At 41.1% G+C, this 17,926-nt stretch overlaps 1 protein-coding gene across 1 annotated transcript in view; it reads left to right on the plus strand.

Moving 5' to 3' along the window:
• Positions 1 to 1,555: 1,555 nt before the first annotated feature.
• The window catches only part of IPPK (inositol-pentakisphosphate 2-kinase), a 30,214-nt gene continuing 13,843 nt past the window's right edge, over positions 1,556 to 17,926 (plus strand). The window contains exons 1-6 of the mRNA XM_033140758.1: positions 1,556 to 1,997; positions 9,686 to 9,733; positions 10,873 to 10,968; positions 12,219 to 12,285; positions 15,917 to 16,029; positions 17,746 to 17,835. Of these exons, the coding sequence (XP_032996649.1) occupies positions 1,917 to 1,997; positions 9,686 to 9,733; positions 10,873 to 10,968; positions 12,219 to 12,285; positions 15,917 to 16,029; positions 17,746 to 17,835 (495 nt within the window). The 5' untranslated portion in view covers positions 1,556 to 1,916. The remainder of the gene's footprint in view (positions 1,998 to 9,685; positions 9,734 to 10,872; positions 10,969 to 12,218; positions 12,286 to 15,916; positions 16,030 to 17,745; positions 17,836 to 17,926) is intronic.

The following is a 17,926-nucleotide window of genomic DNA, read 5'->3' on the forward strand; positions in this document are numbered from 1 at the left end:
AGGTGATGTCTTTGCTTTTTAAGATGCTATCTAGGTTTGTAGATTAAATGGATTTACCATTAAATGGCATTTAATCTATGTTTCTGGTTACAGTTTACTGTGGCATCTCAAACCTGCCTTGCTAGAGCAAAGCTAAAAACTAATTTTCTACAGGTTTAACACTCGTTTCAGCTCCTGAGCTGTAAGTTACCTATATTGGCTCTGGCTATAGGAGTTGCTTGCCTCTTTTGGATCTAACTCTTAGCACACAATGCCTTTGCTGTGTGCTTGTTAGTTTTAGCAAATGCTTTCCCACCCCTACCTGGATATGCCTAGAACTGAACATGGAACTTTCTACATGCGAGGTGCTTAGTCTGTCACTAAACTACAGCACCTCCCTTAAACAGTTAATACTGCAGGTGGGGGAATCCTTTTTTTTTTTATTCGCCTATGGAAAGCCTCAATGCCAAAGGAAAACTAGGAACACAGAGAGCTGCCTTATACAAAGTCAGAACATTGGTTCATCTTGCTAAGTAGTGTTCACATTAGCACAACAGGGAGGGCCTTTCTCCTAAGTAGTAGTCTTTCATTTGCAGAGAGTGTTTATGGAAAAACATTCTTCACTTCTCCAGTGCAGGAACTGCAGCTTGAATCGATACAGTCCACTCTGCCACCTCAAAATCTGTGACGCCATTGTTGTATGTATGCAACAGCCATCACATATAGCACAGCTGGGGAAAAGATCTCTTAAGGCATCATAGCACTGCTGCTGGAGTCAACAATATTGATAGACCAAATGTCTGATTTTGCCTAAGGCTGCTTAATATGCTCCTAAATGCTGTAAGCCAGGACTGCAGGAAGCTGCCCTACACCAGTCAGAAACATTGTCCATCCAAATGAGTACTATCTTACCCTGACCAGCAGCAACTGTTCATGGTTTCAACCAGGTCTTTCACAGCCCTACCTGGAGGGTACCAAACTGGCATCTGAGGGCAGGGGCCTCTGAAATGTGGGCTGGAAGCCTTTTAAATATGCAAATGACTTAAAAAAATATTATTTAAACTAGTGTGCAACTGGATATTTTAATTTCGTTTTAAACACGTTATTACACATTCCAAGCCTGCAGGGTAGGTGGCAGAAGATTTATTTAAATAAATGAATATAATAGCGAGCAGACAGTCCTGTCTACCTCCGATTCTAATCAAAGCCAGTGTCTGTCATACTATCCTAAGATGTAGGCCATATTGTTAAATATATATATTGGTTCATCTATATATGAAGAGGCGACCATTTTGCAGTCAATTCCTGAAGCCGGTTTAGAAGGAACGGCGTCCTCTGAACAAACCGCCAAAACCAGCTTGCCGCCACTCTCCCTTATTATATCATGCACGCACACCTGTGAACCACGCTAAGGCTCCTGCGCATGCCCAGGGTCTTTCCGGTCAACGGTGACGAACCTCTCTCTTCCCGAACTTGCCAGAAATAAAGATGGCGCTTGCTACAGCCGTAGCCTTGCGGGAAGAATAGGAGCTGAGGCTGCAGCCCAAATTAAATATGGCCGGTTAAGGAAGTCCCTCCCCTCATACAAACCTATACAGTATATTATTTTCTCGGGTGGGTGACCTCCGCGTGCCCCAAGGCGGAAGGTGGAACTTCCTGTTCCGATCCGGGCGAGGACGCTAGTGTGGGCTGGGAAACAACCAGGTGGTCGGCTTCGTTGAGCGCGTTGTCCGGAGAGGCTGCGCCTCATCTCTGTGTAGGGACTTGTGGGCGGGAGGCCGCGCGCGCAGTGGGACGGGGTGAAAACGGAGGCCGGAGCTGAGGGAGAAGAAGCGGCGAGAAGCAGCAGCAGCAGCAGCAGCAGCAGCAGCAGGAGGCGACGACGACCTCCCGCTCGCCCTGCCGGAAACCAAAACGGAGGGGCCATTGGCTGGGGGATGGAAGCGGAGAAAATGGATGAGAATGAATGGCGATACCACGGGGAAGGCAACAAGAGCCTCGTCGTCTCCCACAGACAGGTAAAAGAAAAAAGAAAAAAAGGCGCCAGCTGCCTCTTGTCTCGCGCGCGTCCGAGGTTAGCTGCCAACCGCTCTCCTGAGTCTCGTGCTTAACGGTTTGAGGTTTTTCCCCCCTTTTTTCCTTTTTAACCCCCTCCCCACCTCCGCCTTCCATCCTTAACGGAAATTTTGGCCGGTCAGTTAGAGGGGGGCGGGGAAGGAGGGAACTGAAGGCCCGTCAGTTCCTTCCGCTTCACCTCTTCAGGGCTCCCTCCGCTGCTCCCCGCTTCCCTTGCCTCGGAAGAGGTGCCCGGGGGAGGCGGGGAGGGGAGGGAGGACACCCCCTCGGAAAGCTGGCCTTTCTCCTACATCAGCGGGTGAGCGAAGTGGTCCAACAGCCTCTCCTCCGCCTCTCGCTCCCCTCAGAAGCACAACGGTAGTCAAATCAGACGCTTCTTATTTCTCTCTTCTGCTGTGACACTTTTTTGGGGGGACGGGACACAAAACATTTTAATACCGTTTCCGTTAAGCGAACGGACTTTGAAAGAAGTTGGTATCTTAAAGTATAACAAGAAAAAACTGTGTAGAGACAACGAACTGTAATCGCAGTTGATCAGCAAATCAGATCTTCGTTTTTTTGTGGGGAGGGGAGTAAGTTTTTGAAACTCCCCTAATGTATAGGGAAACTCACTGTGTACATGAAAGATACATAGCTGAAGGCTCCATCCCTGCCAAAATGGGTGCCATCCCCGATTTGTGTGCCGGAGAAGCATCATATTATTGGATGCCTATGGTCCTTCATACTGTGCATTAATGTGTGTTGCCTTGTGATAATTCAAGCTGAGTGACTTTCTTTGTCAGTGCTGAAAAAGGGCTGGGGGTGGGGGGTGGGGAGAAAGAGTATTAAAAGCAAGTTATCTTAAAGCTGACTGAAAAGGGTCTGAGTCATGGTTGTGGAGCAGATCTCACACCTCTGACAAAATAAGCGCAGAATGGCTATGATGTCTTGGGAGGAAGGCTATTCACTGCACCATGGCAGGAGGAAAAATTCCAAAATGGTGCAGGTCACTATCTAAAAGTGCTGGTGTGTTTGACACAAATGTCTTCTTTCTTGACACATCAAATGTAGTACATTTTATCAAATGGCAGACTTGCTTTCTATTAAGGTGTAATCTAATGAAAGCTCTGTGCTATTGTTTCATCTATTGATGCCCTCCTCCTCCAGTGACAGCTAATGTAGTATAGACCAGGAGACTCATATTAGAATCCGTGCTCAACCACAAAGCTTGCTCTCAGTCTAACTTAATCTCACAAGGTGGTTATGAGGATAAAATGTGAAGGGGGTATGTGGTTCTTGGAGTGGAATAAAAATGTACATGTGATTATTAATAATATAGCATTATGGTACCTTTTTGTGACCAACCAAGAATGTCACAAAAACATGACAGGCTTTCAAGTTCTCCAGAACTTTTCCTCGGGCAAAATTTTGCACAAAGCAGGGGAAAGGGTGATGAGGAAAAGGAAGCAACTTGAAAGAAATTAGGCTGATGCAGCCATGAGGTCACTTTATAGACGTGGTTTCAAGATTAATATTGCAGGATGAAACTGTCCCTCACATGTGCTGCTGTGATATATATACTTAGGGTTCTGGGAGAAAGAAGCAATGGCTGCTTTCCATCTCTGAGAAATTGAAGTCTGGCTTGTAACTTCAGGTTGATAAATAAGAATCTAAGCATCCTTTGTCTCCCATAACCGTCTGTTTTAGTGCTCCTAAAAGAAAGTTGAACGATGCTATTGCTGTCTTGATACTGAATATATTTGGTGTGTACTGGGTTTTAGGGGGAGGGGTAGTACCTCCTCTCATCATGCTTCTTTTGGAGTAGTTTGTTCACCTTTGGTCCCCACCCTGCACTCAGCTCTCACCAGTGGCTCCTAGATGCTGCCTGCTCAGCATGTGACAGCAACTATACCTGAGGAAACGGCTTTGACTAGTGAACTAAACCAGGTGAGGGTAGCTAATGGATCTCAAAACCTTGGTGACTTAGGAACTTCTCCTGTATACAGACACGTTCCAGCAGATTGAGTGGATGAAACCAATAGCGGGCCCAATGGCCAAGAAGGTGGTTTCTGCATGTGCTGTAGAGGGAAGTGAGGGACAGATGGGGCTCATCAATATGGGAAGGTATCCCATCTAGGAGAAGGAAAACTGATCCTAAATTTCCTCTGCCTTGAGGGATATTTTCTGGAGAAGAAATCTGGAGTGGAGTCCTTAAGGCGATTAGATGGTTTCTTGTACACCTTCTGGCAGTGGGACGTGGGTGGCGCTGTGGGTTAAACCACAGAGCCTAGGGCTTGCTGATCAGAAGGTGGGCGGTTCGAATCCCCGTGACGGGGTGAGCGCCTGTTGCTCGCTCCCAGCTTCTGCCAACCTAGCAGTTCGAAAGCACATCAAAAGTGCAAGTAGATAAATAGGTACTGCTCTGGCATTAGGGTAAACGGCATTTCCGTGTGCTGCTCTGGTTCGCCAGAAGTGGCTTTGTCATGCTGGCCACATGACCTGGAAGCTGTACACCGGCTCCCTTGGCCAGTAATGCGAGATGAGTGCCGCAACCCCAGAGTCGGACATGATTGGACCTAATGGTCAGGGGTCCCTTTACCTTTACCTTACACCTGGCAACTCCTGCAGCCAAGCTGGTGCCAAACATATTGCTCTGCTTTCCTTTGGACCACATCATTGAGGCCGAGAGGGAAGTATTGTTGTCTGTGCAGCCCAGGATTTCCATACACACTGTCTAGGCTTGTGCCCCAAGGTCACACTGGTGCTGCTTCAGCAGCATTTTGACTTCACCCCCAGAGGTGTACCCCATTGTCTCTTGAAACAGACGGATGCCAACAACTGAATATATTTACCTGCTTGTTAAAGAATTAGAAATGTGATTTGTGCAAGTAATTGATCCCTGAAACATGGGTCCAGTGCAAATGTAACTGCCCAATTGCCTAATCCTTCCCTCATCTCTTTCTCTTTCAAAGCTAATTGTGGTTAGCATTACAACTAAATTGGCATTTTCAATTTTCATTGTTGTCAACAAATCAGTTATTTTTTTTTTTAAATCATGGTTGCAAACTGTGGTTTGGGTTTACTGTGGTTAGCATTAGGTTTATTGTAAATGTAATGCTCATCATAGTTTGCTCAAAAAACAAAGGAGGGGAAATACCTGCGTGAGAGGAGATAAATTCATGTGCCTGCATTGGGGATGGGGAACCTTTGGTCCATGGGCCTAATTTGGCTTGCCAAGCCTGTCCACATGGTCCACTACTAGGCAGTTTTGGCCAAACCATGTTTTCCCTATGCCTGGCATGTTTGATATCAGATGTGGGGCTTGGACAAAAGGGACTGATGTTTGCAAAGCCCTTTGTGCAGTGCCTCTGAGTAACTATTTTAGTTATTTTTTGCTCCTCCATTGGCAGGGGTAGAAAAAAGGAAACAGGTGTGTGAATAATTGTATATTTGCACAGTATGCCCTGAAATATTTTGTCCCTTGCTGATCCTGTTCTTCTTCTCTTTGTAACAGAGCTTGAACATGCACACGGAAAAGGTCTGAGCAGGTTCTGCTGCTTTTTCCTTTTGTGTTCAAAGTTTATTGATCTGCCCAGTGCTGTTCTCACCCAAGTCTCGGTGTATATAATATGCTGAGCTAGTTTTGGTGCAGTGCTTGATGTTCAGCATAGTTGCACCTCTCTGTTCCCAGCATTTGGATAAGCTGAAGAAGCTAGTTACTAGGATATGAAGCTCATATCTTTTTCTGTGGTGCCAAGATACATGCATATGATACCTAAATACAGTTGGATTTTCAGTTAACCAAAGTAATAGTAACAGAGCTGAAAATACACTACTTCGTGGTAGCTTAGCATAACCAAATGCATGTTCACACATAATGGTGCATATCTGTGTCCTTGTCAATTTCAGCATTAGCTGAACAGCAGTGTGTACTAAAATCTGACATACAACAGGACATTTGGAGTAGTAAGGAATTCAGTGATTATTGTGTGTGGAAATAATGCTAAGCCATGAAGTTCAGTTTGTGCAACTCTGCTGTGCAGACAACTTTTCAGTGTCAAAGCTAGAACTTGGGGCTTGTTATCAGCTTCCTGAATATGGTTTGTTCAGGAGAAATAAAGTGTGAATGCTGTCTTTACAGCCTATCACAGAAAGTACTTAGGCACTTCTCTTAAGCAACTGGTTACATAAATATTGTGAGAACTGTGTGTTGCTTGCTGGAACATGCATAAGACTGCATGTAAGAACTTATAGCCCAGCTACTTCCACAACGTGGTTAATATAAGCACAATACAGGTAAACAGTTGGTATTTATTTTTGACTAGTGAACTCATGATAAAACTGAAGTAGCTCAGTTCCCTTATGCTGACCAACAAATATTTCCTCCTTAATTGCCTGACAGAACAATGGGACTTGCAAAAGCATTATTGTATTCCATTTTGGAAAATAATTTTTTTGAACTGGGGCTGGGGTTTCATATTAGAGGAGCTGCACAGTTTTCTTAATCCAGTTATATTCACATGTTTCCAATACATTGTTAGACACAGAATTCAATTGTTAAATCTGTCTTTTTCAAAAGCAGATCACACTAAATCTCAGAAAGAAATCTTCCTTTCACTTTGATGTTGAAAATAGATGTTCACTTAATTTATAGTATTGTGACTATATGGTAGCTACAGCTTTCTGACAAACTCCTATTTACTTCAATAATTTGAAAAATCCTTTTTTAGTAAGATGAACCTAAGGAAAATGTGAGGCATGTGCCAGTAAGCTTACAATAATAGAAATATTCAGGCAAGCATTTTACTTCCATGTAAGCAAATATGCAAGGGAGAGTTCCTGTGTTTTGCCAAGCCCTGCCTCCCTCAGTGCATCACTTTCACCCTGTTTACAGCCTTGTTTGTGGAGGGCTGTAATCATGTTGAAAGTTATACAGATTTTTGACTTGATCAGTGTCATTGTAACCACATATAATGTAGAAGCAACTGATACTAATCTTATTAAAATCTTGAGTCTGTTGTTAACCCTATAAATTATTTTTCAGAACCAAATTGCCCTGTAGTACTACATAGTACTAGTCAGAGCCCAATACCATTCATTAAATGCTCATTTTTGCCCTTGTTATTTTGGAAACAAGGACAGTATAATAAACTTAAGTTTCCCCAGAGACCATATGTAATGAATTAAGAAGCAACTTCTCTTCTTGCTGAGAGACAATTTGATGCTGTTTGGTAAATGGGCACCAGAGCTTGAATATATAAACTACTTCAATTGCTTTTACCCAATGTCTAGGCTTGCTGATTAAATGTTCACAGAACAGGTGGTCTTGAGCATTGCCAGAATTAGTGTTCCCAAGTTAAGGACAAATTCTTTTTGGTGCTTAAAGCTAAGTTAACACTCCCTTTTATTTTAAGGGGTGCTGCAGTAGAAATGAGTATGAGGGATGTATGTTGTGAAGTCTGCTTTGAGATTTCCAAGGGAGCAACATCATGTGCCTCATTGTAATAGTTCTACACACAAATAGAACATTTTGAAAAGAGGGCTTCATTACATACGCAGCCACTGCTTGAAGATGTTGAGAAACACAAATTGAAGTAGTAGTCTTATTGGACAAGCATATTATCCATTTGTTTGGATCTCTACGATGCGGTGGAAAAACCCATTTCAAACTTGGTCATCAGAAGTACCAATAGCATGTCCCCTCTTCCACACCACCAGAATGATTAGTCTTATAAATCTTGAAAAACCAAGCTCAACTTATCATGTTTTGTATTGCATTCTTGGCACAATGTTAGCAAGGGAACAATACACACAGCCCTGCTGGTTTGAATAAAATCTGGATTATCAGCAGTATGGTAAACATTTTAACTAGCTGACTACAGATGTGGCTTTGAAAAATCACCCTATTTGGCTGTAAGAAACAGAAGAATACTGTGTATTTTGTTCTTGCACTTTTCAGAGTAAATAAGAAAGCAAGTTAGAAAAATAGTTTAAACCTAAAAATTCTTGAAAAACCTGGAATATCAGCAGAATGTTACTTAGTTGTACAAATTTTAGTCTTAGGTTTTTTTTTTTATTAAAAAAACTTGATTTGATTTCAAACCTGGCAAATTCAGTGCCATTTTACTGCAAACAAAGTGAGGAAATCTTTGCTTCCTGTAGCTTTCAAGGAAGTATTGCACATATGCAAGCAAAGGACATAAGGTAAATGAGTTTGAAATAACAAAATTCACTTGTAGTGCCTATTTGTGAAATATTTCTATAAGAGCGTTTAGTTAGTTTCAGTAACAGCTGACAAACTGTAAGTTTATGAATAGTTGTGTTTACTGTGTCTCCTTAAGGAGAAAAGCTGTAAAATAGATGTGCATGCAACCTCTGTTGCTATAAACTAAGCATAGAGGGATACATTATTTCTAAAATACCACTCATGTATTTTACAATCATGTAGTTCAATTTGTATAAAAATTCATAAGATAACATGTCAACAGACAATAGAAAGATAAAAGCAGATTAAAAAACACACAAAATTAGTATTAACTTAAATAATAGCTGTCTGAAACACAGGTAGTTATAAAACTCCCTCTTACAAATGTTTAGATATTTCTTTTTTTGGTCTTCAGGCTAAATACATGTACCCCATGTACGGATTTTCATCTTTTTATTGATTCTAGGATAGTCGTTTCTGTTTTCTTGCACTGAAGACAGGGCAGATGTTGAGCTTAATCAAAGCAGGCACATTCTGATTTTTGAGACAGTCTTTAACATCTGCTCATATTTGCTGTGTAGCAATATTTGCAGAAAATAACCTCTAGGGCCTACCTGATCTCAAACCTATCATAGGGAAGATCTATCCTGGTGGCTAGGGGAAAAGGAATGGCAAACTACAGAGATTCCAGGGAAAGTGCATTCAAAAGGAGGAGAATACAGCAGGTCTTTAGGAGCAGGAGCCCTGTGATTCCTATTGCCTGGTATCCAAACAACTCATTTATCACTGACTTCACTCAGTGGTTATAATATCTGAGAAACAGGAGGAGCCAGATTGCCTTATTTCACAGAAATTGTTACAAGTACCTGCACATTTTGCTTTATAACATTCTTTCTTGGAGTGCTAGACATTTTTTTTTTAATGAAAGTTCATAGTCTCTAGGGCCTCTGGCTAGAGGACCAGTGAAGGCCTTTGTGAGTACCAGGTTGACAATTTCCAATCTAAATGGACTGCTGATCTGATCCAGTAAAATCAATTGATATGTTTTGTTTGTCACCTGTCGCATTGATAACTAAATAAGAATGCACAGAATACTGAGAAAATGTATGCTTGCTTCCCCTAGAAGCAGGGGCACTGCTAAGTACTTAAAGGATTAAGGAACAGGCTTACAACACAAATTTGCAAATTAAGATAGTGGATGGCTGGGATCTTATGGGCACTGCACTTTGCATTGAGCCTAGCTGCCATGTAAACAAAGTAAAAAAATAAAAAATAAAAAGGTAGGAAAGGGCAGGAATCCTGAGGCCTGCCACATACAACAGTGCCCCTGCCTAAAAGGTAAAGTGGTTTACTTGTGCAAATTATTTTACTGCAATGGGTTGGTATAGCTTGTTTTCCAAATTACAAATCTATATTAATTCACTCACTTTTTAAATTAAATTTCAGCGTTGTGTGGTACTACGTTTTTTGAAGTTTCCCCCAAATCGAGACAAGGTGAGACCATTATCATTTGTTATTCCCTTTTATCCTTCTTGTTTCCCACCAAAGAAATTCCAGCTAGTTCTAGTTTAAAAACGAGAATGAATTTTCATTCCCACTTTCTGTGAGCTCAAGGAGGCCTCAGCATTATTTTTTTTAAACCTACAGCAGCTTGATTAAAACATTATCTGAGATCTAAGGATTTGCAATCCTTTGATAAGCTGGACTTTTAACCAATTATTAGACTGGGATATTGTCAGATCTTGATAAACGTGCTTTTTTGATGATCTTGAATGAAAAGCACTGTACAATATTAACTATTCATATGAATTATTTCATTGTAATAAGCAAAAATGGCTCTAGTAAAAGAAACAAAGTCAATGCATATTAGTATTGCAGAAGACTTAGGATTTTAGAACACAGTTTGATAATAGGTTAGATCCCCCTGTGGAGAAGTATCTTTGCTAACCGGATTTTGAAAATCAAGTTTTGCATATGGGAGCAGTAGTAGAAAAACTTGCTGTTTATAATGGCTTGATTCTCACATCACATTAACCCATAGTTTAAAAATATGGTTTGAAATGAACATGCAGCATGCTGTTTTATGTTGTAAACCTCCCTATGATCTTTGGATGAGGGGTGGTATATAAATTTAATAAATAATAATAAATAATGCTGGAGTACACTGCTAAAAAGCCATCATTGTGCCTTTCTCCCACTTCTGCTGTTGCCACTCCACAGGGACACAAGCCAGTGTGTGGCTTGTTGTGACAAAGACCTGGCCGAAGGCAGCTTGCCTCTCTGCAGCGTCAGGAGCTCAGCCACATGGCATTGATGAGCAGGCCTGTAGTGGGGACACCTGGTTGCGCCCCTTCAGAATTTTGTGCCCAGAGCAATTGCCCCTATGGCCTTGCCACGTCACTGCATACAGCAAGAACATTTAAGCAAAGTGTCACTTCTGCCATTTAAATTCATTTCTGACTAATATGACATGTGAAACAGACCCTTTTGTTCTTTAGCTTATGGTGGGTGTTGTGGACTTTGCACATTTAAAGTAATTTTTTTCAGAGGTTGTTTCTAAGTGGATTTAACTGTTATCTAGTAATGCTGCATAATCTGTGTGTTTCAACAGCAATTTATAATTTGTTTTTTAGACACCAGAAGAAATCTTTCAGCATCTTCAGAACATAGTATACTTTGGCAAACACATAATGAAGCAGTTTTTTGGGGAGAAGTATGTTCACCATGGGGTAACTATTATTTCTTGTTTCATTTAGTGTTCTCCTACTGTTGTGTTTTCATTAATTTCTGTAGCCAAGCTGGTTGGTTTGGTTTTTGTATGAAGGAACATTGCATTAAATCTCCATATTTAACTTGCTTTTAGATTGCTCATATAGAACATAGAGCAGTGGACAAAATGTCTATTATGTATCTCTAGGATTAGTTGTGCTCCCCTTTCCAGCAGAGACTGAGCTGTAGAGTAGCAACAGGAGTGTGTGTGGGTTTCCTGTGACTCTATTGAATGTTCAGTTTTAATTCTGCTACTGAAATTTTAAAATACCCTAATTCTGATAGGTTATCCTTCAGTTGAGTGAGGAATGCAGTAAATCTTTACTCCTTTTTTAAAAAAGGTCCTAAAATGTGTAAGTGAAAAGGATCTCTGAAGAAAAATGTAACTTGTATACTACTTCCATATGAAAATTTAAACTGTTGCATATGAAGAATCCCAAAGCTCTATATTTGAAGGAAAAGAGGACCCCCCCATTAGCACGATGCTACCTTTATACCAGACTACTGTTTCTAACAAGGAGAACTCTTCTTTGATGTGTATGTTCTTAATGTATTTTAATTTTTTGTATTGTCTGATTCCCTGGGCTCCTTTTATGAAAAAGGGCAGGATGAATGGATAGCTACAAAGCTGACCTATCAGAAAAACTGCCGTACTCTTACAGGGCCATTTTCTATGCTTCAGTATCAATTGATCAAAAAATTTAAAACTATTCTGGTTGATTGCTGCTTAGATATAAAAAAACAAATATACAACGCCTACTTAAATATTCAGCAGTAACCTGAATATTCCCAAGAAGTGCATATTGCTTAAGATGGGAGTCTCATTTGAGTTCAGTGGAAAGCCTAATCAGCCCGGTGGAGCGCTGGGGACTTTCCACTTAATTTATTCTCCTGAATTCCAGCTGGAGTGTTTAATGCTAATGATTAATGACTTAAGGGCTGTTTGCTCCTGACTGATAAACTTAAAACATGAAGACATTTTTTCAGTCACTTTTGTCACAATTACGGTTTTATAAGAATAGTTGGGCAAGATTGCCAGACAAAACTATTTTTTTCCACCATAGGAATGTCATGTAATTTTTTTGTCTATTTTTATTCCACCTTTCCACCTAAAGGATCCTCAAAGTGGCTCTGTTTCAAGTCAGTGCTCTTTCACTTTGTTGCAACTGTGCAATTTGTTGTGTAAAATAATGTTTCTTTTTTTCTTTAGGAGGTTGTGCAGCTGTCTTTGGACTTTCTGAAGCAGCTTTGTTTAAAGATCCAGTCAGAGAGGCCAGGTAAGGAATTAAAATAATGGCATGATTACTTGCAAAAAATATGGAATGTGCCTTATCTGAAATCTACTTTTTTAAAATACAAAATTGCAAAATGTGTCATACACTTCAATCAGTATTGGAAATGCTTTCTTGCTTGCCTGAAAGAATTGAATTGCCTCCAAGTGAGCAAGCAAGAGAGCCATGTGTGTACCCTCTGCAATTTTGGGGGTAGTGTGTGAGAGTTTTTACTTTTCCTATTTCCTGAAAGGCTAAAAGGGGCTGTTATGTATCCTTAATTCTGGAGGCAGAGTATAGGGGTTGATTTTCTGACCACCCTCCCTCCTTGGAGACAGAGAAACATCTTTGTGCACTGCTTTGGAATGGAGCACCGGAATTCTGAAGACTGTACTGCTGACTGTGAGACTCTTTCCTGGAAGGGAAGGGTGAAGAGAATATGTCACATGCTGCCTCCAAAAGTGAGACGTATTCTGGCTAGATAGATTCCCCCAGTTATTTTTTTGCAAGTGTGTGAGCTCTGTGTTGTCATTTGAGTCTTTCTTATGCACCGGCGGCATAAATGAAATTTGGATGGATTCTGCCCACCTGATTCTCATATTGCCTACTAGTTTCATCTTGTCCAAGGATTTTTGTTAAGGGTCAAAACAGTTTTTGTTCCTGAATAACCCTACAAAAATGATTTTTTTTTCTTTGTCTGTGAAATTAATAAAGGTAGGTGCTGCCCTCAATTACCTGTCTACAGATGCATCTAAGTTAAGCATGACCTGAATAATTCCCTGTATGCATTGCCTCTCTCCATCCATACCTCCAACGGAATGTTTGGAGTTGAGTTTCTGTTTGGTAGCAGGTGTAACCATCTGTTTAACTTGCTGTTAAATTGGGCACTAGTACTTTACTAAAGGAGTGTTTCAATTATGGTGTATATTTGCATTTGGATTAAATTTTTTGGCAGTGAAGCTTGTGCTGGTTAATAGTTTAAGGTGGTGTTTCTGAAAAGTTAGCCATGCAAACATGTTATGTCACCAAGATGATAAAGAATATAATCCCTCTTTCAAAATAAACTTGTCCTCATTAGGGATAAAAAAATAGTACAATGGCCTATTGTTTTGGTAAAGCTGGCGCATTTTGTATTTGGATGCAAAATGATACACAACCCAAGGCCTTGCTAAGAGGGAGAAAATTTGCTTAATATTTGAATGTTAGGTCACTTGGTCCTGGTGAAATTCCAGTTCCTGTGATTAATGGAGCCTAATTTATTTGATCATATAATCCTGTTGGATGAATTATTCACTTCTCTTCTTAGATCTAACAATATTGTGCAGTGTTGCTGGCTCAGATAAATTCTGTTCTAGGTGTCACGCCTATTAAGTTAGCCATTTTCTGCAGCATGGTGCAGATTCTTCTGTGGCCAGGTAAATTTACAGGCTTGCGTTTCTCAAGCAGCTACTTCACAACCAGTGCATAAAATGACAATAGCTTTTCTGCAAAGGTTTCAAAGATGTGCTGGTATTCATGCATATAGTTTCAGCAAACCAAATTCTCTAACTTTGGGAAGCATTTGCAAAAGGAAAGTTAAAACTATGCATGTCGAATGTTATAAAACACTCTGGCTAGAAAATAGTTTATGCTCTATTTATAACTGCACTTGACTGAACTTTTCTCTGGCATTTATGTTGCTTTGGAGAAGGGACACAAAACAAAGTTATTGACCTCTTGTAGTAAACTACATGGAGGCTTTTGACAGAATAATGTTGCCTGCAATTTTATTCTACCCTTCCTTCCTCCAAAGAACTCAGAGCAGCACTTGTAGCTTCAACAATTACTCTGAGGTAGGTTAAAGCTGTTTGTTCCTCATAGTCAGCAAGGACTTAATGTGGGTTTCCCATGTTGAAGTACAGAAGCTTAGTTGTGGTACCGCATTGATTCTTTGGTCAGTTTAAAAGATTTGCTGAACTGCCTCTGGCCTTACTGTCCTGTAGTCACTGGTGGAGGAAGGTTCCTCGCTACCCGGGGTGGCGAAGGGAGCGGTGGCGCGTGGGAGTGGCGAGAGGGGCTGCCGCTTGTCACCCCCACGCGCCGCCGTTCTCTCCGTTGCCTCGGGAGCAGCAGCACCGCACACACCGTGCGCTGCTCTTCCTGGGGCGACAGAGCGAGCGGCGGCGCATGGGGGCGACAAGTGGCGGCCCCTCCCGCCACTCCCCACGCACTGCCCGTCACCCCGGGAGCAGCAGCGCTGCACGGACGGGGTGCTCGCTCGGCCGTGCGCTGCTGCTCCCGGGGTGACGGAGGGAGCAGCGGCGCGTGGGAGTGGCGAGAGGGACCGCCGCTTGTCACCCCCCCTGTCACCTGGGGCATACTGCCCCTACCGCCCCACTAGCGACGCCCCTGCCTGTAGTTAATGTAGTTCTTTCTAAGTAGTGGTTGCTTTTGCAGCGTCTTGTTAATAGATTATGCTTTTAGTCTAAAGATTGTATATAATTCTGGACTTCAAAGAGATCTTTCTGTGTTTGTGGAAAATTTTACAAAATAGTTTCCAGTTGTGCAAATAACTTAATGGCAGTCCTGTTTTATTAGTGCATAGCTGGTAAAAATCAGAACCTCTTAGATGTTGTATGATGCAAACATTTTTAGTAAGTGTAATCACACTAGCTAAGTGCTTTGAAAATGCGGGGTTTGCTGGACCATTTAAGCAACGGAACCATGCCTCAAGGTTGTTGGTCCTGCTTCACACACATGACTTCCTCTGGAATAAAGCCACAAAATACAGTTTGTCATTGCATTTGAAGTGTCCTGCTAGCTTACTGTGGCTGTCCAATTGTCTGTGCACAACAGAGTTGGTGCTACATCATGCTTGATGTAGCAGGGTTTTTTTTTTTGCCTGAATGACTGTGGCACCTTGTGTCTCCCACTACATGTTTTTGGGTCTGCCTTTCTTGCACTTACTTCAGGAGACATGAGTAAAGAGTGATACTTAATTTTGCTTCTGAAGAAGATGGGATTGGGAGAGAATGGCTTTTTCTAAAAGTATTTTTGAATTGAAGAGGCAGGTTGTTTGGGTGAAATGCAAAGTGTTCTTGCTCTTGTATAGGTGAATAGCATGCTTGGAGATCCCTTTTACTCAAGTTTTTAAATGTTTGGCTTGACTGTGCGGGTTCACAAAAGCCACATCAAAGTTGTTTTCTGCTTAAACTCTCAAACATTTGGTGTAGTTCTTCTGTTGGTCTGTATTATTACACTTATAGGGACACTTCCTTTGAAGTCTAGAGTAGCTTACACTTGGGCTCTAAGGTAGCTTCACATCCAAGTACTGACTATACTTTTAAAGGCACGCTTATGTTAAGCAGTGGAACAACATTGTGTGATTTCAGTATATTCACGAAGGTAAATGAAGCAGGAGTATCTCCTGCATGCAGGCGAAGCAGTGTAATGTGGGTTCCTGTCTGTTTTCTATTATTGCATTTCATGGTGGATACAGATGCGGAAGAGACTATTTCTGGAAAAATCTTCTACAGTGTAATGTAAGATAACATTTCCTCTTAAAGGTGGTAAACTGATGGCTGTGAGTTTATTTGTATTGCCCATAACACTTCAGCACTGAACATGGATGCAAACAGTTATTTCTTTTTATCCACAGAGTCTCGCTGTGATAAAGACATGGATGCTCTTAGTGGTTATGCTATGTGCCTTCCTAACCTTACTAGGCTACATGTTGTTGAACATCGACCAATACTTTGTGTAGAGATTAAGGTGAGTCTGTCAGGATTTTAAAAGCAAAAAACAAAACAAAAACAAAAAACAAACCCCTCAACTTTGAACAGCCCCATTTGCCTGGCAGCTGGTCTGTCAATTTTAAATTCTTGGAGCCATTTAAAAGGCCTGTTCTTGTATACTCACTTTGTGTTTAGTAATAACTAGTTGCAGAGAGTATGAGCCCCTGTTTCTTCGGTCTTGCCACCCCTTCAACTCCTTATGGAGCTACCGTATTTTGTCACTCCATAGGGTGCACCGGACCATAGGGCGCACCTCGTTTTTAGAGGAGGAAACAAGGAATTTTTTTTCCTGGTTTTCCTCCTCTAAAAGCCCTTTTTTTGCAAAGGGAAAAGCCCTGTTTCTTTTAGGATCAGCTCAAAATTTTGCAGCTTTTTTTTTGCAAAGGGAAAAGCCCTGGTTTTTTGAGAATCAGCTCAAAATTTTGCAGCATTTTTTGCAAAGGGAAAAGCCCTGGTTTTTTTGAGGATCAGCTTAGATTTCTGCAGCTTTTTTGGCAAAGGGGGAAAAGCAAAGCTTCTTTTGCAAGGGGGAAAAGCAACGAGGAAAAGCCCTGTTTTTATGGGGTTCAACTCACATTTCTGCAGATCCTTAAGGGAGCCGTTTCTACAGTTTCCAGACAGATAATCTAATCAGCCAGTCACATGTCGTTGGGGAAACAAACAACCTCCCTCTGCAGCACATTCAACAATGGAGGCCTGGGCAAGGGGGCGGGACCAAAAGGGAGCCAGGGACTCTTATCTCTCTCCCGATCTCTTGCTGATCAGCTGCTGAGTGGTGTCCTTTCAACACCCCCTTTTCTCTTTGTAAAAAAAAAAAAAAAGCACAACCTGCTTTTGGCCCCTGGGCAATTCGGCTCCAGGGACCACCATTCACTCCATAAGACACACAGATATTTCCCCTTACTTTTTAGGAGGAAAAAAGTGCGTCTTATGGAGCGAAAAATACGGTATTTTGCTGGAAATCATGGGCCCCAAAGTACTGTGAATGTGAACAGTCTGAATTCTGTGTCACCATTAGAGGTACAGTGAAGAGGTGATTTGATATAATAGGTGAAATGTTTTATGCCAGCCAGTTGTTTAACTTCGTATAAATATTTGAACCTGTACAATTAGAAGCTTAGAGCAAAAATAATAATTAAAAAATAATAGACTGTTTTCCCTCATGCTGAGAGTTGCTCTTGTCACAAAGGAGATAGGAACAGACAACAGGACTACAGAGAATGATTTTGGATTTCTATTTGATAATGCAAAAGACATGTATAAATGACCTCTTCTCATATGTTAATTTTTTGGCATTTATGCAAATTTAAATTATTTACAAACCTGAAAACTGAACAGTTAACACATAACTCTTTCTAAAAACCACCAGTTATGCATTGGATTGATTAAATGTTAGTTTAATTGATATGTTTTACAAGTATTGAGGGAGATACTGCTTTGGGATGTATCAGAAATCATTAATGTATCCCTTCTCTCTATTAATCACAGAGCATGAAGAGAAATAATCCTGATGCTCACATGTATCTGGGGTGGTGTGAATATATACACTTCTACCAAATCTTATTTATGGAGAAAGGCTAGATCCAGAGAGAAAGACACTTCAAATGTTGTTTTAGACCCCCTCCCCCAATAGTGACTTCTAAATACAAAGTGTGCTAATAATTTTAATATATTTAAATATTTATTCTTGCAGCCCAAATGTGGCTTCCTCCCTTTCTCCAGTTATGTTTCACAGGAGATAAAGCACAAAGTATGTCGTTACTGCATGCATCAACATCTAAAGGTAATGTCTTATCTACAATATTTTTTTTTCCTCTCCCCCCCTTTGCTTAGTAAAGTGATAGAACTAACATTCCATCTTGGGCACAGTCCAC

This window comes from Lacerta agilis, chromosome 2 (assembly GCF_009819535.1).
Source record: "Lacerta agilis isolate rLacAgi1 chromosome 2, rLacAgi1.pri, whole genome shotgun sequence".
Taxonomy (NCBI): domain Eukaryota; kingdom Metazoa; phylum Chordata; class Lepidosauria; order Squamata; family Lacertidae; genus Lacerta; species Lacerta agilis.